The 22,626-nt window shown below is 37.8% G+C and overlaps 1 protein-coding gene across 1 annotated transcript; it reads right to left on the reverse strand.

Annotated features, from left to right (window-relative positions):
- Window positions 1-498: 498 nt before the first annotated feature.
- Window positions 499-21,511, reverse strand: cdk15 (cyclin-dependent kinase 15). Its single transcript, XM_030153309.1, is given in 13 exon segments — window positions 499-1,142; window positions 1,144-1,196; window positions 2,275-2,417; window positions 5,593-5,641; window positions 12,901-12,964; window positions 13,041-13,134; window positions 14,462-14,706; window positions 16,833-16,895; window positions 18,295-18,389; window positions 18,460-18,539; window positions 18,654-18,748; window positions 19,555-19,692; window positions 21,295-21,511. Coding segments are annotated over 13 exon segments (1,362 nt in total). The 5' UTR covers window positions 21,481-21,511; the 3' UTR covers window positions 499-1,085.
- Between the last annotated feature and the right edge of the window lie 1,115 nt (window positions 21,512-22,626).

The following is a 22,626-nucleotide window of genomic DNA, read 5'->3' on the forward strand; positions in this document are numbered from 1 at the left end:
AGACTGAGCTAAAGTGAAGCTAATGTTAAACATTATCAAACAGACATAAAATCATAATTAGTACAATATATTTTTATCGCAAATTACTTTCACAAGATACATTCTTCATCTTTTATTTAATTCACATTTTCAGTTAAAACAATCTAAACTTACAGTTTATTCTGACGTTGAACAAACATTTAGTAGTTTGGATTGTTTTATTTCTGGGTTCATGAAAAGTTCCAACCAAAGCGAAGAGTTTTTATACAACAAACGTTCTTGTTACTTTGTTTTCTTCCATCTTTTACCTTGTTTTTGCCCTGTGTGTCTTCTTTGTCTTTTTTTTTTTTTTTACATCATTTTGTTTAGTTGCCATTTTTTTACACTATTTTCATCTTGTGTGTTTACCTTGTTATCCTCTTGTTGCATCTTTTGTGTTGTTTTTGTTGTTTTTTTTTTTTTTTTTACATCTTGTATTTTTATGTTGTTTAGTCTTGTTTGTCTTTTATATTCTTTTCATCTTGTTGCGTCTTTCGCACCATTTAGTCTTGTTGCATCTTTTCTGATGTTTTCATCTTGTTATGTCTTCTCTCTAAAATAGGAATTGTTAGCTCGTTAGCAGCTGACGTTTGAACTTTAACAGAAAACATATAAAACAATGCTTCTAATAATTCATGTTAGCTAGCTAGCTAAGCTGTTGTTTTCCCGTCACAATCCAGTTTACTTCGACTTCCTGTTTGAGTATTTAAGTCATTATCAACGTTCAGTCAATACGCTAGTTGTGAATTAGCATACACAGGCTAACTGTAGCTAAGAAAATACTGGATGAGCTAAACTGTACTCACAGGTTCAGAATTAGCCACAGTCAACAGGTTATCATTTTTCACCTTCAGGAAAGCTTTGCTGACAGTTTCCCCCTGTTTTCTTTCTTTGTGCTACGCTAAGTTGTGTTAAGCCCCTCCCAGTACCAATTCAACAACAGAAAATGGTTTTACTATCGACATTCTCTATAACTGAAGAGATCTGCTCTTTCTTGACCTGTGACCTTCACCCCCAATAGAAACCTTGACTCTGGCTGACGTGCCTCCTCAATTGGACGGTTCATTTCACCAGCATTTGGTGGCAGGACCGCAGATGGTCTGACCCTCCGACTGGGTAAAGATTGTCCCTGACCTCAGTCTCCAGGCGAACGCCGGGCACTTTGAAGATGGACACCGCTAAAAAAAAAAGAGAAAAAAAAAAAAGAAAAAGCATTTGGCCTCTTTCTGCAGTGAACCAAGACCAAAATAGGCCACAGTTACATAAAGCTGAGACTGTCCAGAACATTTTTGATATAAATCACTTGGGTTTTGTGTTATTTTAAGTACCTTAGTGTGTAAAAATTGAGAAAATACTTAAGACTCTAGAGAGTTAAACTTGTCAGATCTAGATCAACGGAGACAATTCCAAAAATAGGAGTAAAACTACATCAGAAGGTCAGATTTAATTTCTTCACGTCGCAGGATTTTTTTTTTTGTGATTTGACGCTTCTGCTGCTTTCACGTTGTTCAACCTTTTAGTTGATTTTAAGTAGGTTTTCCAAGCCAAACCATTTCTACAGTAAAAAACAGTTTTTACATCTACACGACCAATCTCAGAGTAAAACCCTGCAGAGATTAGACTTTATCTCCAGAAGTGAGTTAGCATTTTTACTTCTTTTTAAACTAATTCCAGCGATTACCATCATTCTGGTTCCATTAAAAAAAAAAAAAAAAAAAAAAAAAAAAAAAAAAAAGCCAGAGACTTTTTCAATGTTTCTATTGTTTCTAACTAACAATAGCTTCATTTCAGCCTTGTAACAAAAACGTTGTTAATAAATCCTGCTGATTTTGCAATCTCTTAGCTGCAGAAACTGACCTTTAGCTTTGTAACATAAAAAAACACAGACTTTTTCATTGTTTGTAGTGTTAACAACTGAACTTATATCAGTATTGAAACAAAAAACGGAAGTTTGAGACAAGGAAATCGGAAGCAATAAATGCTAACTAAAAGCTCATTTCAGTTTCACAGCATTTTACACTAAGATCTTGAAGTCAGTGGGATTTTTTTAACATAAAAAAACCCCAAAACACTGAACATATGTAAATGTACGTATATAGTATTATTTTTACTATCGATAAGACTCCAGAGAGTTAACTGAAATCATCTCGTCTAATTATCGACAGGTTTCTTTCAGTCTTTGTGCACTTTCATGCTGAATCACTGGCAACTTGAGCAGATGAAGTCAAGATCCTTGTAAATGAGGAGTTTTCTTACTGTCTCTCAGGTGCATGATGGGAGTAGGCAGTGTGCTGAAGTACAGGTGCTGAAGGGCATCCTGAGCCGAGATCCGGTCTCTGGGTTTCAGTTTCAGCATCTTCTGGACCAGGTCCTCGGTCTTATGGGGCAGCTGGGCCAATCTGGAGGACGGGAGGAGAACTGAGCCCAGAACCAGCTGAGGTCGGATCTGGTTCAAGTTTTCAAATATTTTACGATTATTCCACGGGTGTAGCACTAACGTATGACTCTGACACTCAGTTCTTTTAATGACACAACAAACTCGACTTGAGATAAAAATTTGACATAAAAAACGTCAGAAAAGATGCAACAAGACAAAAACATGGTGAATGAAATGAAAATGTAAAAGACACAAGATGAAACTCAACATGAAGGACAAAAAAGATTGTAAAAAGATGCAACATAAAACATCACTGAAGACACAAAAAATTAAATTTGACAGAAAAAGACGCAACAAGACAAAAAAATTTGTAAAAAGATTCAACAAGATACAAATGTTGTCAAAGACTCAACAAAATGAAATTTACAAAACAAGATCCAAACAAGACAAAAACTTTGTAAAGAGATGCAGTAAGATGAAATTTAACATAAGATGCATAAGATCGTAAAACATACAAGACAAAAATGTAAACGGTGTGATGTGATGAAAACATTACACAACTTTATTAACTTATTTTAGTTATTTATCCTATTTCTTTGCTCTATTTATTATTATTGTGACTTCAGTTTTTTAAATTTTATATTCTTATCCTGTTTTTTATCTGGGTTTATATTGTGTTTTATCGCATCTTGTTTTTATTTATTTGATCTTATTTATTTATTTAATTCTTTTACTTATCCATGCTGCTATACTGATGAATGGTGGAACACTGAGCACTTTTTGTCCTGTCTGGAACCTCGATCAAGTACCTGCCTAACAGGTTCAATGTATGTCTTGCTTTCATGCCAAAAGCAATTGCCTTGTCTGTAAAACAAATCTACCCACGGGTACAAATAATGTAACCTTGAACCTTGATCATTAAAAGACTCAACAAGACACAAACATTGCCAAATGACACAATGAGAGGAAAATGTGGTAAAATATAGGCTACGAGACAAAATTTATGTACAACAAACAAGGTGAAATTTAACAACAACAAAAAAAAAGACATAAGGCAAGTTTTACACAAATCACAGACAAAAATCATGTAAAAGACAGAAAGTTGAAAACAAAGGTAAAAATGATCTGAAGGAAACTGGATCCAAACCTAAAACAGACATGAAAAACAGAAAAAAGACAAACATTTATGTACGATGTCATTAAATACAGACTAATCTTAGATGGAGGAGGATGTGGATGACATTTTCTGATTCAACCCAAGTTGTTTCTGTGTTTAAAATTTAACATAAATACTGACTTTTTGTGGTATTTTGTGTCAAAATGTCATGCCTGTTCAGTTAATTGGTTAATTTTTTACAGTGTACGAGGGGGCTTCAAAAAGTTAGTGGGAAAAGGACAGGTGGAAAAAATGGTTTAAGTTATGATGTTAATTTTTCAACATATGCTCCATTGAGGTTAATACACTTCTGCAAGCATTGACACCAGCCTAAAAGTCCATCTCTGTAAATCTGAGGACCATGACATTTAAACCATATCAAAGCTATGTTCTTTTTCCACAAACTTTTTGAAGCCCTTTCGTATGTACGCTAATCTTTTGGGTTTTTTTTACCGTCGGACAGAATTCCTCAATGACGTTGTGATTTTCTGTCCACTTAGTGTCAGGACTCTTTGGTCTCAATGGGGGGTCTGTTTAATTAAAACTAAGACGACGATGAAGAGGAGGAGGAGGAGCCCTCCCTCATTCATTCATTGAATAGTCCATTAAAACTCAGATCTCACTCACTTCTCTCTTGTCGTTTGGAGGAAAAGGACTTTGACGCCTCCTGTTTGTTTCCTCTGGAATGTGATTCATTCACTTTAAATAATCACATACGACAAAATCTCAGGAACCGCTTCTTTTTTCTTCTTCTAAACTACATTTATCTGACGCTTTAAGAGTCTTTTAAGTAGCATTAACCATTTCGTGGATTCCTTTATGAGTACAAACATGCTGTGACTATAAAATGATGTTGGGCTTTTCTCAGCTCTGGCTAGTCATTTGTGATAATTTTTTAGATTTTTAATGGTTTTATCAGGCATACATGACTAAAACTTGAATATGTTTGGAAGGAACATGACGAAACATTGTAAAAAGATGCAAAAATGTGAAAGCATTGCAAAAAGACGCAATAATACACTAAACACTGTAAAAAGACGCAATACAAAAACACTGTAAAATAACACAATACAAAAATATCAGAAAAACATACACAACAAGATTGAAATGTAAGAGAAAATTAAATGAAAACATTATAAAAAGACAAAATAATACTAAAACACTGTAAAAAAAAGACACAATAATATGAAAGCATTGAAAAACAATTGAAAAACATTGTAAAAGGACAATAATGCAAAAACATCAGAAAAAATATGCAACAAGATAGAAATGGAAGAGAAAATAAAATGGAAACATCGTAAAAAGACGCAATAAGAAAAACATTGCAAAAGATGTAACAAGATGGAAACATTTAAAAAGACATAGTAAGACGAAAAAGTCGTAATACTCAAGACAAAAACATCATAAAAAGACGCAACAAAATGAAAATTTATTATCTTCATATTACATTGACTGAAAATGCAAAACTGATGGAAAATGAAAATAATTGTGTAATCTATACTTTTAACAGGAAACAAACTAAATGTGATGAACTGAGAATATGGAATAAATATATGAACCAAATGAGTCGTGTTTTGCTGATGATACTGTGTTTTACGTTGCATTACTATTAATGGTGGAAGTTTCTGTTACAGTTTTTTCACATTTAAAGTTCCTCAGATGTAAAAGTTGGCCAATTTCCCTTTTAATTTTTGCAATAATTTATTTTTGAATCTTGAGGTTTGGACAAAATAAATATGGGGAAGGGTAACTGTCCCAAAAAGTAAATGATCATGAGATTCATTCATAAAGAAACTCATCTGAGAGAGGCCAGTAGTTGGTAAAGTACAACACACGAATACAGAATGAATTTAATTTTCCAATAGTAAGATATTAAAAAAATGAGGGATCAACCAACATTAAATGTAACACAATAGTAAAACAGGAACCGTTTTATTGGACAATGACCCCATTTTACTAATAAATACTTACCCATTGGTACCAGTTTCTACTGTGAGATGAAGTAAATGTTCAAATGACTTCAACATGTTTCTTTTCTTACCTTTTCCAGACGTTTCGAAATGGCCTGGGTTCACGCCAAACGAACAACTCTGAGAAAACACAGAAAACAAACAGACGTCAGATCTGCAGCATCGGAACTGACTGTCATCCAGGTTTTGTTTTTTAGCAGGATTCTGGGAAACGCCACCCATATAAATAATTTTTTTTAGAGGACGAGGTTAAAACTAAATCTAATTGACAAGTCAACATCAGACACAGTTCATGTTAAATCTTTCAAACCTACAACCTTTCATAAGTGATTTATTCCCGTTTATTATAATATTATCCTCTACATTTTTCAGCGTAAATCATGTATTTTCCTATATTTCATTCACTTATATTTATTAAATGTCAAAGTAAATTCTAACATTACTACATCAAAACAGTGAAAACTGAAGAAAACTTTTTCAGCAAAATATATCATAGATAAAAATAAACATCTATATCCACATTTTGAATTTATTTGATTTGATTTTGTTTCTTTTGTTGCCCATTTTATTAATTGTTCTTATGTATTAATGTCACTTATTTATTTATTCTTCATGTTTATTTTATTGATCAATGTTTTGTTCATTTTGTTGTATTATTTCTTACTTCATTTAATTAACGCAATAATTTGTAAATTCATTTCACATTATCTATTATTTTGTAAATTCTATTCACTTTTTGCTCATTTTTCCTACATTTTGCTGCCTATATTATTAATCTTCAATTTTGTTCAGTTTGTGGCTTTTTGATTTATTACTCATTTTTTATTATATTATTGATTACTTGGACTATTTTTCATAATTTTGTTGTTTATTTTCCCCACTTTATTATTTCCAAATTTCCTAATTGATTTTTCTCATTTTTATTCATTTTATTTTTATTCATATTATTTATATATTCAGCTTAAACAAACTGTGAAATGAACAAATGCTGAAACGTCCGTTGAAAATCAGATGTATCACTGCAGCTTTAAAACAGTCTGGTTATTTGTAGAAATAACTGTTGGTCTAAGTTTTAATTCCTGTAAAGGGATGAAAGTGACGGTTCTGACAAACTTCCCGGAATAAATCTACCTCCCGGCGTTCCACAGGGCATCGTCTGTGAATCACGTGATCATTAGTCAGCATGGGTGGATGATCCACATCTGCCAGAACCTGGTTGAGTCATCATTTTGGGAGTTTAACCGGGATGATTAACTCCGCTGATTTCACTCTGTGGTCTGAAACCAATCCTGGTTTAATGAGAACCTCTGCTCTTCAGGTCCTCAGTTTCCAGGAAAGTGTGAATTCATGATAGTTATGAGTCATGACCACGAACAGAGGCTTGGACTTTATGGTCAGATGTTTCTGTTTCTGTGATAAAATGCCAGAAATGATCAAATAACACACTTAGGCTACGTTCAGGCTGCAGCCAAATGTGGCCCAAATCACATTTTTTTGCCCATGTGTGACCTGCAGTTTGAACAGCACAAATCTGATCTTTTCAAATCAAACCCAGGTCACTTTCATATGTGGTCCTAAATCTGATACATATCTAATATTTTGCAAAGTGACCTTAGTCTGAATGGCCAGGTCGTATTTATCCGACCTTTACGTCACTGAAATGCAACAAACATCCCAATTCTGTCTCCCAGGAGTGTTACTTCCATAAACACAGTGTGTACCTGTGTGGTCACGTTTTACGTCAGGACCTCTTTTGCGCATGTGGGTCACTTCAGGGTCGCATTCAGTTCATATTCAAAACTGATAGAAGTCGCATTTTATGTGTAACTAGCGGCATTGCACCCGTGGTGCCACTGTGTGTGAAAAGTGCCTATACATTATTGTAAATGCAGCCTTCACAATATAGCATTGTCTGCTAGCAGTAGAAATTTCATGAACGGCAGCATAACCACTTCTGAAAATGCAGTATGGTGGCAGGGATGAAGAATTCAAAGTAGGGAGATCTCACATTTGAATACGGACATAAAATTGTGCCTAGTAGATAGTCAGGTAATGTTTCTATTCATTTGGCAAGTATGGCAGCAATCGAGCCTGTGAAGGCTGAGGAAAATCTATACAAACGCTCTCCTGCGCTGCAACATCGATGGGACAGAGAACGTGTATTATATAGTAGGATATGAACGAGCACAAAAAAAAAAAAAAAGAAAATCGGATTTCAACAAAAATCAGAATTGTGCATTAAGACCTGTTGTCTGAACGTAACCTAAGATAAAGACAGACAATGTATTTATATAAAATATGAAAACCTTAGGCTCTGAAAAACTGGACAGAGATATGTTATAAACAAGCAAAATGTTGCATTTTATCTTAAATATAAAAACACAAATGTGTTTCATCTGAAATGTACAAACACATACATGTCACATTTTATCTTTAACATAAAAACATGCAAATCTATTGTATCATGAAGTTAAAACACAAATGTTGCATTTGGTCTTAAGATTGAAAAAAATGCAAACGCTTATTATTCTGCAAATGTACTTTGTCGTGAAGTTAAAAGAAAAAAAATTGTGTTATTTTATTTTAAATCTAAAAACATACAAACTTCGTATTTTATCTTAAAACTAAAAAAGCCAAATGTTTTGTTTGGCCTGAATGAAAAAAAAAAACATCCAAATATCTGTTTTTTAAAAGATAAAAACATATGAATGTCGCATCAGGTTCACGAAAACAACATAAAACAACCATGACGTCAGTGTTGGAAATGATCGGTGACTCATGTTGACCCATGATTCCAGATGAATGTGATAAAATAGAAAAACTGAACGAGAGGGAGCTTTGTGATTGGGTGTTTTTTGATGAGCTGCATTGTGGGAGTTGTAGTCTAACAGACAGTTTTAATCCTGTTTGTTGGTATTTTGTGTTGTTGTAAAGCTGCCTCTACTCATTTCTATCCATGTTTTCAGCAACAGGGGATCAGTGACACCCAGTAGGAAGACCAGGGTCTGGATCAGCACCACCCAGGAGGAAGACCAGGGTCTGGATCAGCACCACCCAGGAGGAAGACCAGGGTCCGGATCAGCACCACCCAGGAGGAAGACCAGGGTCCAGATCAGCACCACCCAGGAGGAGGACCAGAGTCCAGATCAGCGCCACCCAGAGGCAGAACAGGGTCTGGATCAGTGCCACCCAGGAGGAAGACCAGGGTCCGGATCAGTGCCACCCAGGAGGAAGACCAGGGTCCAGATCAGCGCCACCCAGGAGGAAGACCAGGGTCCAGATCAGCGCCACCCAGGAGGAAGACCAGGGTCTGGATCAGCCACAGTTAACTCTGTCTAATCCATGATCTCATGATGTTTTCTGCAGCTTCCAGGGGAATAATCTGCTTGTGTTTAGACATTCCTGCCTCACATTCCTCTGTTATCGGATCATCAGCGTGACGGGATGGAACGAAGCGGGAGGAGCTGCTGTCCTGGACCACATACCGAGAATCCAGACCCTGAACCTACACTCTCATCAAGTTCAGACCCTGAACCCAAACCCTCATCAAGTCCAGACTAGACCAAGGGTTAGAACAAGAAGAAGAAGAAGTCAAAAGTGACACTGCACATTTGAAAGAATTGAAATCAACACTCACCTGGTGTTTCTACGGGAACCACTACTGAGGTGTTAAAATCAACACTATGGTCGCTCATATTTAACCCTTTACTGCTCATCCTGATCAACAAGGGTTTTCTTTCCAAAATAACACTAAAAGGTGGAGCTGCTCATAGAGTGAATTTAACTCTTTATTGAGAGAGAGTTAAGTTTATGAACTTCTACATCATGTCTGTCAAACATATGGCACATGGACCAAAACTGGCCCACCATAGGATCCAATCTGGCCCCTAGGATGAATTTGTGAAATGCAAAAATTACACTGAAGATATTAACCATCAGGGATGTCCAAATCATTTCAGTTCAGGTTCCACATTCAGACCAATTTGATGTAAAGTGGATCAGACCAGTACAATACTAACATAATAGCCTATAAATAATGACAATCCAACATTTTTCTCTTTGTTTTAGTATGAAAAAGTAATATTACAGGTAACTATTTACTTTTAGAAACTAACCTTTCACAAAAAAATGTAAATAATCTGAACAAATATGAACAACCTGAAATGTCTTTAGAGAAGTCAGTGTAATTTTACGAATATTCTGCCTGCTATTAAATGTTTTGTGCATTTGTAGATCACTGTGATCTGTAAGGTGTAATATGCATGTGTAAATGATAAACAGAGGCATAATATTGTTAAAAGTGCACTTACATTTCTTTAGACACTTTGAGTTATTCATGTTTTTCAGATTCTTAATGAAACTTTGTGGATGCAAACAATATTATAATGTAATTTTACTTTTTTTCCGTTGTTATCATTTTATTGGTCCAGCCCACTTCAGGTCATATTGGGCTGAATGTGCTCTACATGTCGGTAGAGTTGAGCATCAGCCATATATAAAGGTGAGGGTTGTCAGTAACTCTGCAGAGTACTTTACCCAGGGTGTTAAAACAACACTGATCTGACACACTGATATAATCTGACATCCTCCATGACACGCCACCTTGAGACTGTCTTCATAACTTACAACAACGAGGCTGAGGAATAGAGGGTCTGCACATACGTCACTTCCCCCCTGGGCCACGCCCCTCTAAGTCAGACTGAGTGGCAAAAACCAACCTGCTCAACATGACGGAGTATAGCAGTAAACACAGCCAGAGCGGGGGAAAATATGAAATATGAAATTAAATGAAGGACAATTGGACTGGACATGGATCTGTACGAGCTACCAAAGAACAAGTGGTCCATGAACAGTGACATGTGGACACAAATGGAGGATCCAGACCTGATCCAGGGTGGAGGGGATCAGCGCTACTTGGACCTGAAACAAATATACATGGTTTCATCATCACTGACAACCAGGGTCCAAAACTAGGGCCCAGAACCAGCTTATCCCAAGTCCATTTCCAGTAGACCGTGGACTGACCCCAGTGGATATATGCATGATCTACTGGGACTGAGGAGATTTACTGAGTCTAGTTCAGATCCAGTCCTTTATCCAACACAGATACTACTGCTGTAGACCAGCAGGGCACCACTGGATTCTGGGAAATTAGGATATTTTTCCCACCTCTTTTTAAATTACCACATTATTCTTGCAATATTATGGCTTCATTGTTGGAATATGATGACTTTAATCTCATAAACGAATGACATTTTTGTTAAATTATGATTTTTTTTCATAACTACGACTTTATTCTCATGACATTGTGATTCTTTTTGTCATAAAATTACAGGTATTATATTGATATTTTATGACTTTATACTCGTAGTGACTAGGGCTTTTATTTTCTCATGTGGCCCTAATACGCCATCGTAGCTTTATTCTCCAGTTCCCCCGTATTTGAAAAACTGGGTTAACCTCAGTTTCAGTTACTTTACTAATCATGTAGGAGCACACGGTTCAGAATCACACAATGAAGACAAAAACCAGGAAAGATCTGATCATGAAACCAAGAGCTGCACTAAGAAGTAACGTTAGCCAAAACAATACGTCATTTCAGGTCTGACTGGACCCAAAAATACAGTTAGCTGACACCAAACAGGATCCACAGATCTAGGTTTGGTTTCCTGGATTTGTGGATCCATCTACTTCTCTTTTCTTTGTCTTTCGGTGTCTGTAAAACGATAGCTCCCACTGCTTTTCAAACCTGTTCATAAAATCAATCTCACAAGAGCTCTTCCCCATTTTTTATTAAATATTGTTCTTCAGTTTAGACAGTATTGAAACCAACGCTGTCACTCATCTCCCTCTTTCTGCCACTCAGTGGGTGGAACTGACTTCTGCTAGCGGTGACGTCATGTGCATACCCTCTATTAGGTAAACCCACAAACCTATTTAACACAGCAGGAGTGTAAAAACAACACCCAAACCAACACTCATCAACTCAGAAACATAATAATAATGCTTGATTTGAGTGCATCCAGACCATAGTAGTCAGAGCCACAAAGACCAGACTGCAAAGTACCCGAGTCCACATTGAGAGTTAGAGCCACCTTGAGTTAAAACCCCCAAAGGCCAGACCTCGACTCCAAAACCCTCAGAAATCCATGATCATTCATTCATTTGTTCACTCAAGTGGCAAATCTGCTGATGAGCTGAGCTGCAGATGTTGCAGTCCAATGCTGCCTCTGGGTGGATAATGCATGTATTGCAACTATTGTGTAAAATGTAGGCGGTCTGAAAACCATCAACGACTTTAATATGATTTGCATCTTTACTTTTATTACTTATCTAATTGATCTTACTCTACAACTTTAATTTTGAAGAAACTTACTCATTGTTAATGCATTTGTCTCACTGTTCCAAAAGCCACAAAAGTAATACTTCTAGTCTTATGCTACTATAATTTTTTTGCACAAGAAATAATATCATTAAAATACATAACTAATCAAACTGAAAAGCACAAATGATACAAAACAGTCATATGTTACCAATATTTTTTTTGCAGAATTCTATGAAATATTGAAATGTTACATAAAGAAAGATATATGACATAACATAGAAAAGTAGAAAAATACCAACAATTATTTTAACACTCAGTGGTCTGAGGGAATTTCCTGGATTTTGACATCTTTTCTTAAATATCACAAAACCCAAGTGTCTGAGTAATCATTTTAGAGATGATTTTGTCTGTTTTATTCATGTTTGTGCATTTTCTTGATTATTTTGTAAATTCTTTGTTCATTTTCAAGGCAATTTTTTTCTTTTTCTAGAATAATTTGTTCATTGTTTTGAATGTCTTGTTTCTTGTTTACTTGATTATTTTGCTTATTTCCCAAATGTTTTTGTTAATTTTTTTTAGATAATTTGGTTCATTTTCTTGATTATTTTGTTCAAGTGTTCAAGTTTGTTAATTTTCAAGATAATTTTTTTCACTTCTTGTTCATTTTCATGATAATTTTGTTAATTTTAGGGTCAGTTTTTAGTTCAGGGTTTAGTTAAGCATCACCAAACCCTTTGCTTCACGAAAGTAGTGGAATATATGAATAAGTGCATTTTTTTAAAAAAGTTGAACATGTGACCTATGTGACACACTCACAGGACGTCCATATCAGGAGTTCATTCTTCCCAGGATCTGTGATGCATGAGCCCTAAGCTTTAACTGTCATAAATTGTTTAGAAGAATTTGACATAATAGAGAATAAAGTGGAAATAATAGGCAACATCAACAATATTAAATACATAAAATAGTCATAAAAAATTAAATAATCTGATCTGTTGTAATGTGGTCGGTGAACACTGATTTCAAATGTTAAATGTGTTCATTCTGGACTGACCTGGTTCGTAGTTCGGCAGCTGACTGACTCCAGACCAGCTCTCTTCGGTTGGTACTCCCAGAACCTGCAGGATCATCCACATTCACTATTCACCCATTCACAGCGTCCATGCATTACTCAGTCTTCAGCATTTTTCTTACCGCCCAGATCTTCTGCAGCTGTTCGAACACATCGGAGACTCCGGGGAAAGCCGGCGCCCCCTGCAGCATCTCGATGAAGATGCATCCGGCCCCCCTTGACCCGGAAACCACATTTAATTCTGGTTTCTCACACATGACCCAGAAACTTAGTTTAAAACTACTGAGTCTGAGCACCGCTTCCTTTGGTTTACTTGTAACAATGGCTGAGGCGGCATCGAAGTGTCACTGCTGTGTGCCCCAATCTACATCGAATAAACAAAGGCAACCATATTTAAGTTTTCATGGTTTTTCTTCAGATTTAGGTGAGATGAAAAAATGGGTAGCTTTCTCGACAAGATGCCCCCCAATTATTCTAAGCAAATCGCAATGGTGTTTCCCCTACGTTTAACCTTTTGATCCCTTCACAATACTGCTAACGTTTCCCTGGTAATCCTCTCCCCAGAAATGCTGGTTACACAGGAACGTACCTCCCAATCAGATTCTGAAGTTCAGCCCCTCATCTTGACAAATTGCAATGACCATTTCTTCCTCTCAACTAAATCTGAAGGAAAACCATGAAAACTTATAGGTGCGGGAGACTTTCATGACCAATTTTTCATCAGATCTGTAAAACCTCAGTCATCGCCTAAGTATCGCGAATCTGTAAGTCTTTCTGTGATTACTCACCTGAATCTCTTGCATTACGGTGAACAATTTCGCAGTGCCATCCACCATAAACAAAATGTCTGTTTACAAACAGAGCCGGGAGGTAACTCGGGCATCTTCGGACTTTTGTCGCGACGTGCATTGTGGGAAAGGGAGGTTTGCGCAGCCACCTGCAGCGGCAGCGCGACCATATGATATTATATTGATGAAACAAATACATGGAAACGTCTGAAACGTGGAAACGGCTGGAGGAATATGCATAGAGGGAAGGGAGCTCCTGCCATTTCCGCATTGTGTCTTTAGCAGCTGCCGCTGTCAGGTGGCTGCGCGAGCCTCCGTTTCCCACAATGCACGTCGCGACAAAATTCCGAAGATGCCTGAGTTACCTCCCAGCTCTGAATGTAAACACATGGTTTGTTTCTGGTGGATGGCACTTCAAAATTGTTCACCGCAACGCAAGAGATTCAGGTGAGTAATCACAGAAAGACTTACAGATTCATGATACTTAGGCTGTTACTGAAGTTTTACAGATCTGATGAAAAATTGGTTACGGAAGTCTCCCGCACCTTTACATGTGGTTGCTTTTGTTTTTTCAACGTCCCTTGGGGCACACAGCAGTGACACTTTGATGTCACCTCAGCTATTGTTGACAAGTAAACCAGAAGCAGCGGTGCTCAAACTCAGTAGTTTCAAAACGTTTCCGGGTCATGCATGAAAAACTCGATTTGCGCCTTGGAGAGGTTCTCGTCTGTGTTTTGCTCTGATGTGGTACTGACCACATGTCCAGGGCGGTGGAGTAGTCAGTGGAGCCCAGCAGGACGTCTGGGGGGCGATACCACAGCGTCACCACCTCAGAGGAAAACGTCTGACTGGGGATGGACTTGGACCGGGCCAGACCGAAGTCGGCCAGTTTGAGCTCCCCCAGGTAGCTGATGAGCAGGTTCTGTGGCTTCAGGTCCCGGTGGAGGATCCTCCTGCTGTGGATGTAACGGAGACCTCGAAGCAGCTGGAACATGAAGAGCTGCAGAGACGAAACCGCATCAGACCACTTCATCTACACAGCAGATCAAACAGTGTTAAAGCAACACAACAGACTTTTTCAGCCTTCAAACTATAGTTTCCAGGTCGTTTCCGTGGTACAACAACTCACAGTAGGTTCAATTATACTCTCGTCATCACTCCAGAGCATCTGTATCTCCTGCACTGGCACTATGCAACCTCTGGTTTGGGGTTGTAACCCCTACACAAAAAAAAAAAACTAACAAATTTACGGCATACATCATACTTCCCCCCTCCACCTTCATTAGACGAAGTAGGTAAATGAAGTTACGAGCAAAGGAAAGCTACAAACAGGCTAACGGTCATGGCTGAAGCAGCAAGAAAAGCAAAGAGGGTAAGGGTGTTGTCCTAAGAAACAAAGAAAACAAAGTGTGACAGTGATGAAATAAGAGGCAGGACCAGGGTGACTATTGGCCCAGCTTTCAGTGGCTGGAAGAGCTGAAAGAGGAGGAGGGATGCCCCACCCATGGAGACCTGGACCTGGTACTGTTGGACTAGTAAGCTACTATGTTTCAGGCTAATGTAAATTGAATTTACAACATTACAAATTGATTTTTTTGTATTACAATATAAATGTGACAACCATGCAAACAGCATCCTATTACAGTAAAACTATGGTTTCCACTATGAGCAATCGGTTCTAGGCTGTTCAATAGTACGACGGCGTATTAGGGCCACATAAGAAAACTAGAAAAGCACTAGGAGAGTGCAGACCTCCGCCTAGGCAGATCAGTCCCCCCCACACCCCATCACCACCAAAATTTAATCATTTGTTCCTTGTGCCAATATCGCATTTCCTGAAAATCCTAAAATCTGTGTTCCAAAAGTCAGAACTAAACATGGAGAATCAGCGTTCAGTTTCCATGCTCTGTATATCTGGAACAAACTACCAGAAAATATCAGGTCTGCTGAGAGTTTGAGTTCTTTTAAGTCAAGGTTAAAGACTCACCTGTTCACTGCTGCCTTTGACTAAAAGGCTGTTTACTTTTTAAATTTTATATTCTTTTTCAAAACTTTGCACTGCAACTCTTACTTTAATATGTGTGTTTTTATATTTTTGGGGTTTATATGTTGTTTTCTTACTTGCTGTCTTTTTTTAAATGTTTTAAATTTATTTCTTTCTTCCCTTGTCATTGCATTTGAATGTCCTGTGTGAAGCACCTTGAATTGCCTTGTTGCTGAAATGTGCTATACAAATAAACTTGCCTTGCCTAAAATATCGAGATAAACCCTGTAATTTTATGAGAATAAGTCGAATCCAAAGAGTTATAATTTTACGAGAATGAAGTCATAATATTATGAGAATAATGTTGTCATATTTCAAGAATAAAGCCATGATTTACAAGATAAAATACTCACCCACTTGTCGTATAATGGAGAACTTGGAACATTTTGTGAGGTTATACTTTCATTTGGGATTTACACACAGCTAAATACTGAGCCTATTAGCCCCGCCCACCATCAATACATTAGCATTAGTTGAAGGACTATGAAGCGAGTTTGCACACATTTGGGTTTCTTTTGTCGTAAGAATGGAACGGATTTGGAGTAAATTGCCTTTTTGTGGAGGAGGAACTGACTAGAAGTTTTCAAATCATGACATTATTCTTGTAATATTATGGTTCTATTCTCAAAATATTATGGCTTTATTCTCATAGTGACAAGTGTTTTTATTTTTCCTATGTGGCCCTAATATGTCGTTGTAATATAGATCTGTTCATTTGTCGTTTTTTGTTTCTGATATTTAAAAAAAAAAAAAAAAAAATGAACTGATAATATTTGTATAAAATGCTGTAAGGCTACTTTACCTGGCCTGAAGACATGGTTGAACTCACATTAATTGTCTTGCCTCAGGAAGTTTGCCAGCATCAATGATTTGTCAAAAAGTGTGTATTACCAAAATACAGATTTTACAACAGTTGTTACAGACAATACCTTTTCTTGACTTTTGGGGGACCCATACAAGCAAAAGTTCTGCTGTGTTGCTTTAATTTTCACCAGATGAATTGTTGAGTGTTGTTACTACACTCTTGCAGTGTTAAAGAGGTCTGTGGTTCCTCAAAGATGTGAAATGAAGGTGCTTCGTACCCGGACATTGTGGGAGTGAAGACCTCCTGGATGCTGAGTCATGTACTGAGACAAGTCCGTCTGCTGCAAGGACAACACAGACCGGCTTAAATCTCATGAATCCACCATCATATACAAGACAGTCCTGCAGCAGAGGACAAAAGCCCCTCCTGGTGGTGAAAAGGAAAATCTTTTCAGACTGTTCCATTGAGTCTGTACTGATGCCAATTGCTATTGCTATAGTATATTGTTAATGCTGATTGTCATTTCTTCGAACATTTTGCACTTATTGTGATCCTCTGTAGAGTCTCAACCATGCACTTCACACAGAACAGGACATCCTGTACCTACCGCACAACGGTTTAACACAGTGGTTCCCAACCTTTTTTGACTCATGACCACATTTTAACAACACAAAATTCTGGCGACCCCAGACATTCAAAACTGAGACATTTTTTGGCTAAAATTCCTGTTTTTGATCATGTAATAGTTTGCTATACTATGTTGCAAATGAATGTTAATTTTAGAGGACAGTTAGTCTATATAATGTATATTATGCACCTTTTTGGTGTCTGCTTCTCAGTTTCTCTTGCAGATGTCTTAGTGGGGCCAGGCAGGCAAAGAAATCTTTCCATTCTCGGTTCGGTCCGGTTTTCTGACTGCAACTGTGTCTGGGCAGGTTGAAGCGTAGTAATGCACATGGTCACATGATCGGGTCAATCAAGACATGCCCTGTCAGATATTATATCCTGCATTTTATTTGAACTTGATTTTTAGTAGGAAAACTGTGTGGTGTTTTAATTATAATGAAATATATATTGAATCATTAAAAAATATTTTTATTTGTAATTTTTTTTTTTTTTTATCAATTGCTAAAAATTTCAGGTGACCCCACATGGGGTCACCTGAAATTTTCTCTTTCTCTTTTTCTGACCACAGGTTTCCTTTGACACGACAGACATGAACTGTCAAACATTCTGTTATGGCATCAGCCACACGCCCAGCACAAGCTCACTGCATCAACCAGGAACCAACGAACACATGGCACAGCATGCACTGACAGCATGCACTCCTACTTCCTTACATGGTTTCTCTATAAAACATACATGCACCAACAACCAGTTCAGAGACTCTGCAGAGAGATGGCCAAGATTAAGACCAGATCTGAGTCCAGGTTTTAAAGAGTTACAGACCAGATCTGAGTCCACATCTGAGTCCAGGTTTTAAAGAGTCATGGTGACACATTTCACCAAAACTACTTCTCTTGAAATTACTTTGTGCAACCTGGAGAAAAGTGGAGACTCATGTACCATGGTGGAATGGATCTAAGGAAGTGTGGAGGACCTGAGTCTAGATATGGGAGACTACACCCGGAACCAAAACCGTGTGTAATCATGTGAAAACAAGCAAGTGGAAAAGTGGTAAACCTCCCATCTTGGACACCAGGCTGCTATAGTGAGTGGTAGTCAGGTGTTCTTCTCACCACGTATTCAAAGACGAACGTGAGCGAGTCCCGGGTGTGGATGATGTCATGAAGGAGGACAACGTTGGCGTGTTTCAGACCTTTGAGCAGAGAAGCTGCACAGACACAAATATTAATGTGAGATCCTGACAGCATGACGACCTGAACAAACTCTAAACTCCAGACCTTCTCTGATGGCAGTGAAGGGGACGCCTTCCTCTGTCTTCGTACGGATCACCTTCAGAGCCACCAGCTGACCGTTGATCCTTTGAAGAGAGATGAGAACATTAGAAATACCTGAGAAGTCCATCCTTCAAAGCAGTTCTCCAAAAGAAAACCTCAAAGACCACATTTTCCGGTTCTGTTGTGTTGGTTCTGACCTGCTGATGCCTTTGTAGACGGAGGCATACGCTCCCTCCCCAAGCTTCTCCAGACTCAGGTAGGAGTTGGCTGTCCCAAACTGGAACCCTGCTCTCTGATCAGAGTCAGAACCTGGGTTAAATACCATCACTGTAGGTAACCTGTCATCTGCTGGAGTGGTAGAGTAACTGCAAACTAAAACTAGGGCATAAGAATAAGAATAAAACTACAACGACCAAGGCAACAACATGGAATAGAGATGAAGATGAGATGAGCCTGGACTGGTTTTCATCATAAAACCAGAAAAACGAGTCATCTCACCTAAATCAGTGGTTCCCCACCCTAGCATAATTGTACCAATCGTTCAAGCAGAACTATTATTGAATGAAACATCAGTATTAAAAACATTCTTTTTGCTTTTCTTTGAATAATTTGCTGTGCAAATTACAAAGAACTTACATTTTTCTTGAACAATACAAATACACTGAACAATACTTTTCCAAATGAAAATATGAAATGTGCCAAAACTCACAACAATAAGGTCCCAACTGTACAAACTGTGTAAAAATAGAAACGTCACATATTTTTATTTGTAAGGTAAAATATTTGTCCATCCTCCAAACCTACACTCTTTGATTTGCTTGTCGTACATCCATAAAATGAGTTCTGGCTCTGACAACAAAACACTAGTTCTAGCTGTTACATGTTCTAACTGGGAAACAAAAAATACTCAGGAGTGATCTCCCATCTCCGACCCCATAGTTTGAGAAACACTGACCTCAACGAAATAAAACCTGTAAAACGGACTCAAACTAAACTGAAATCGAACCAAAACATTCAATGAAACAATAGCTACTGAATGACGAGGCTGAGCAGAACTTTCAGTGGTAAAGTGGTGTTTGATTGCTGTTTATTTCTGACCCAGCTGAAGTCCTCCGGGCTGTTGGTCCCTCCCAGTGGGTCGCTGTTACTCCGTCCTCTCTGAACCCTGAACCTCTTCACCTGCAGAGTGTGGAACCAATGAGGCTGAGATCCAGTCTGGTCTGGATCTGGGTCCGGCTGCAATGTACACACAAAACAAGAACAGCAACAGTTTAATTCATGCATTCATTAAACAGGTGAAATATCAGGTAAGGAAATAGAGAAGGCTTTGATGGATTTAGACCAACACTGATAAACTCCTCCAGAGAACCCTCAGATTTACTCATTTTACTTCAGAACATTTATTCACATATAACTACATATTGAAATTCAACCATTGCATTGCACTTCTCCTAGTGGTAAAGAACATGTGCATTCACTTTGAAAAGAATCAGGTGAATAGTGTCCAAGAAATTTGTTGGACAAAAATCTCAGACGAACACATGGAAGGTCAGACGGAATTCCTGGTATATTTATATACTCTCACCCTCTGGGGCTAGAAAGGTCACAATTAACAGCTGGCTGAAGCAAACATGGTATCTATAGAAGGTCAGTGTGTGAAATCTACATTGCAGAAAGAATTACTTGAGGCTTCAGACAAATCTTAGATATTAGGAGAAGTGAAAACTTACTTACATGATTTTGTCAGTTATATTTAGTTCTTTCTAATTCCAAACTCTGAAAAATTAGATGTGATCCAATAAAAAGAAAATTAAGAAAAATATTAAAAAAAAAAAAAAAAAAAAGTTTCTGTGTCCCATTACATAAAATAGTTGCGTAATGGGACAAACTTCATATAAACTCTGAACTCAAATCACAAACATTTAGTTGTGTTTATGATAGGTATGTGCAGTATTATCTACAGCGCCACCTTCTGACAGCAGGATGTCGCCTCATCTCTTCACTCCAAACCAATTCAGGGGACAGCATTAACCCATAAAGACCCAAACAGCCACTGGTGACCAAAAGCATCTACTCAACTCTAATGTATAATGCCTGTTGATCCACTAATCCTATCAATACATGTAAATAATTAGTGTAAAATACAGTTCTTCGTCTTTTCATGGTCATCAGATATGACCCATTTGGACGTTCAGAGACTCCGTAGTTGCCATGGAAACATTGTCACCTTCTACAACAGTGATTCACCGGTAAAACCCATGGAGCTGCATCAGTGACAGTGGATGAACACACTGGGTTTATATTCAGTTAATGAGAGACTGTGTAAACATAACATGCATGCACTTGAAAACCCTTGGCCTGACTTATCTATCAGTCGCACGACTGCCACTCAGGGACCTGACTTATCAGTACACACCAAAGTTTTTGCACAGACAGACGGACGGACAATGAACTGATGACCATATCCTTCAACCATTGTGGCCGAGGGTAAAAACCTTTGAATTTACTCTGAGCTTTTATGAAAACTGTATGATCAGTGATTTAAATGTTGAAAAATACCTGATTTTCACTGAAGAAACTCAAAATAAAGATAATATTACAATAAACCGTGAAAAATCACTTAAGAGAGGTTAAATATAGAGGAAAAATGTATTTGTGAAGCGCCACAAAAGTAGCACTGAGTCTTTATGGGTTCATGAACACTTTCTGTTTTGTCACTTTTGTTTCATTCACTAAAAAATGGACTTGAAGCGGGTTTTTCATTTTGGTTTCATTTTGAGCACCAATATCTTCCAAAAACTACCGTTAAAATCACCGCCAGGAGTGGGGGGGTTTTACCTCGGTTGGAGGGAGAGATGTCGAACTCCTGCTTTTTCTTAAGTTCAGCTCCTCCATCTTCACCTCCTCCTCCTCCTCTTCATACTCCCTCCTCCCTTTCTCCTCCTCATCGTCCTCATCTTCACCACAGCAGCACCTCCTCACCCAGCACCCGGCTTCCCTCAACCACCGAGACAAGTCCTCCATCTTCTCTTCCTCTGTTTATCCTCCTCCTCCTCCTCTTCTTCTCCTCTCATATGACTCAATGAGCAAACAGAGTCCCATGACTGTCCGTTGGAAACAGGAGCGTCCATTCAACTGTGTGAACGCTTCCTGCACTTTAAAAAAAAAAAAAAACTTTATTCATCAGAATCAAACTACAGTAACATTTCACAGGAAACAAGCGACCAAGAAAGGAATTCTAACATGCACCAGTTATCAGTATCATTTCAATTTATTTATTTACTGATTATTTATATTATCGATTTCCCCCTTAAACCACATTTTTCACTGTAATTTAAGAATTTCTCAACAAAATAAGATGATCAGGTCATAGCCAATGATGAAAAACGAAGCAGCAGTGTTAGGAAAATGAAGTTACACAGCCCTTCATGAGACAATGTCATAACTGACGTGTCTGACAACGTCACTACTGTGGTGAATAAATATTTTTTGGGGGGGAGGGGGGGGGGCTCACAAGTTGTGCAGACCTTATTTAATTCTTTCATCCACTGTTTTTTGGGATCCTGCATACATTTTAGCAAATGAATATGCGTGTCATCACCTCTTCACATTTTACTGGTCTGATCTGTTCCAGGTCGACCCGCTCTTCCTCCTGAGCCATGGCTGCCAAAATAACAAATAACACTTGGGCTAAAATTTACTAAGGGGGCCAAATGAGTGTCAAAAAAAAAAAAGTTGTAAGAAATGCATAGAACTGTGCTGAAATAATGCTAATCCATTTGTGCACAGACTACTGATATTATTTGACAGTGGAAGCTCTATTTTGAGAAATATTGGATTTTGAATAGCATGTGTATGTGAAAACTTTTGCTGGTGGATGGACGTGACAGTGTACGGACGTGACATTACCCATGATGCTATGGTCAGTACGAGTACTTTATTAGGAATAAACATATATACTTACTATTGCTAATTATCCTCTTTTTCATAAATGTTAGCACTGTGCATCTAAAATAATAACAGCTGACACAAAAACACAAAATGTGTCAGTGGACGGATGTGACATGGTTGTTGTGGATCCCATCATACTGATGCTCTGCAGCCATGTCAGCGTTTACACTAATGATCCCTGTGCAAAAACCAGGATCACAATTATTTATTGTATAGTTT

The sequence above is a fragment of the Sphaeramia orbicularis genome, chromosome 2 (genome assembly GCF_902148855.1).
Source record: "Sphaeramia orbicularis chromosome 2, fSphaOr1.1, whole genome shotgun sequence".
Taxonomy (NCBI): domain Eukaryota; kingdom Metazoa; phylum Chordata; class Actinopteri; order Kurtiformes; family Apogonidae; genus Sphaeramia; species Sphaeramia orbicularis.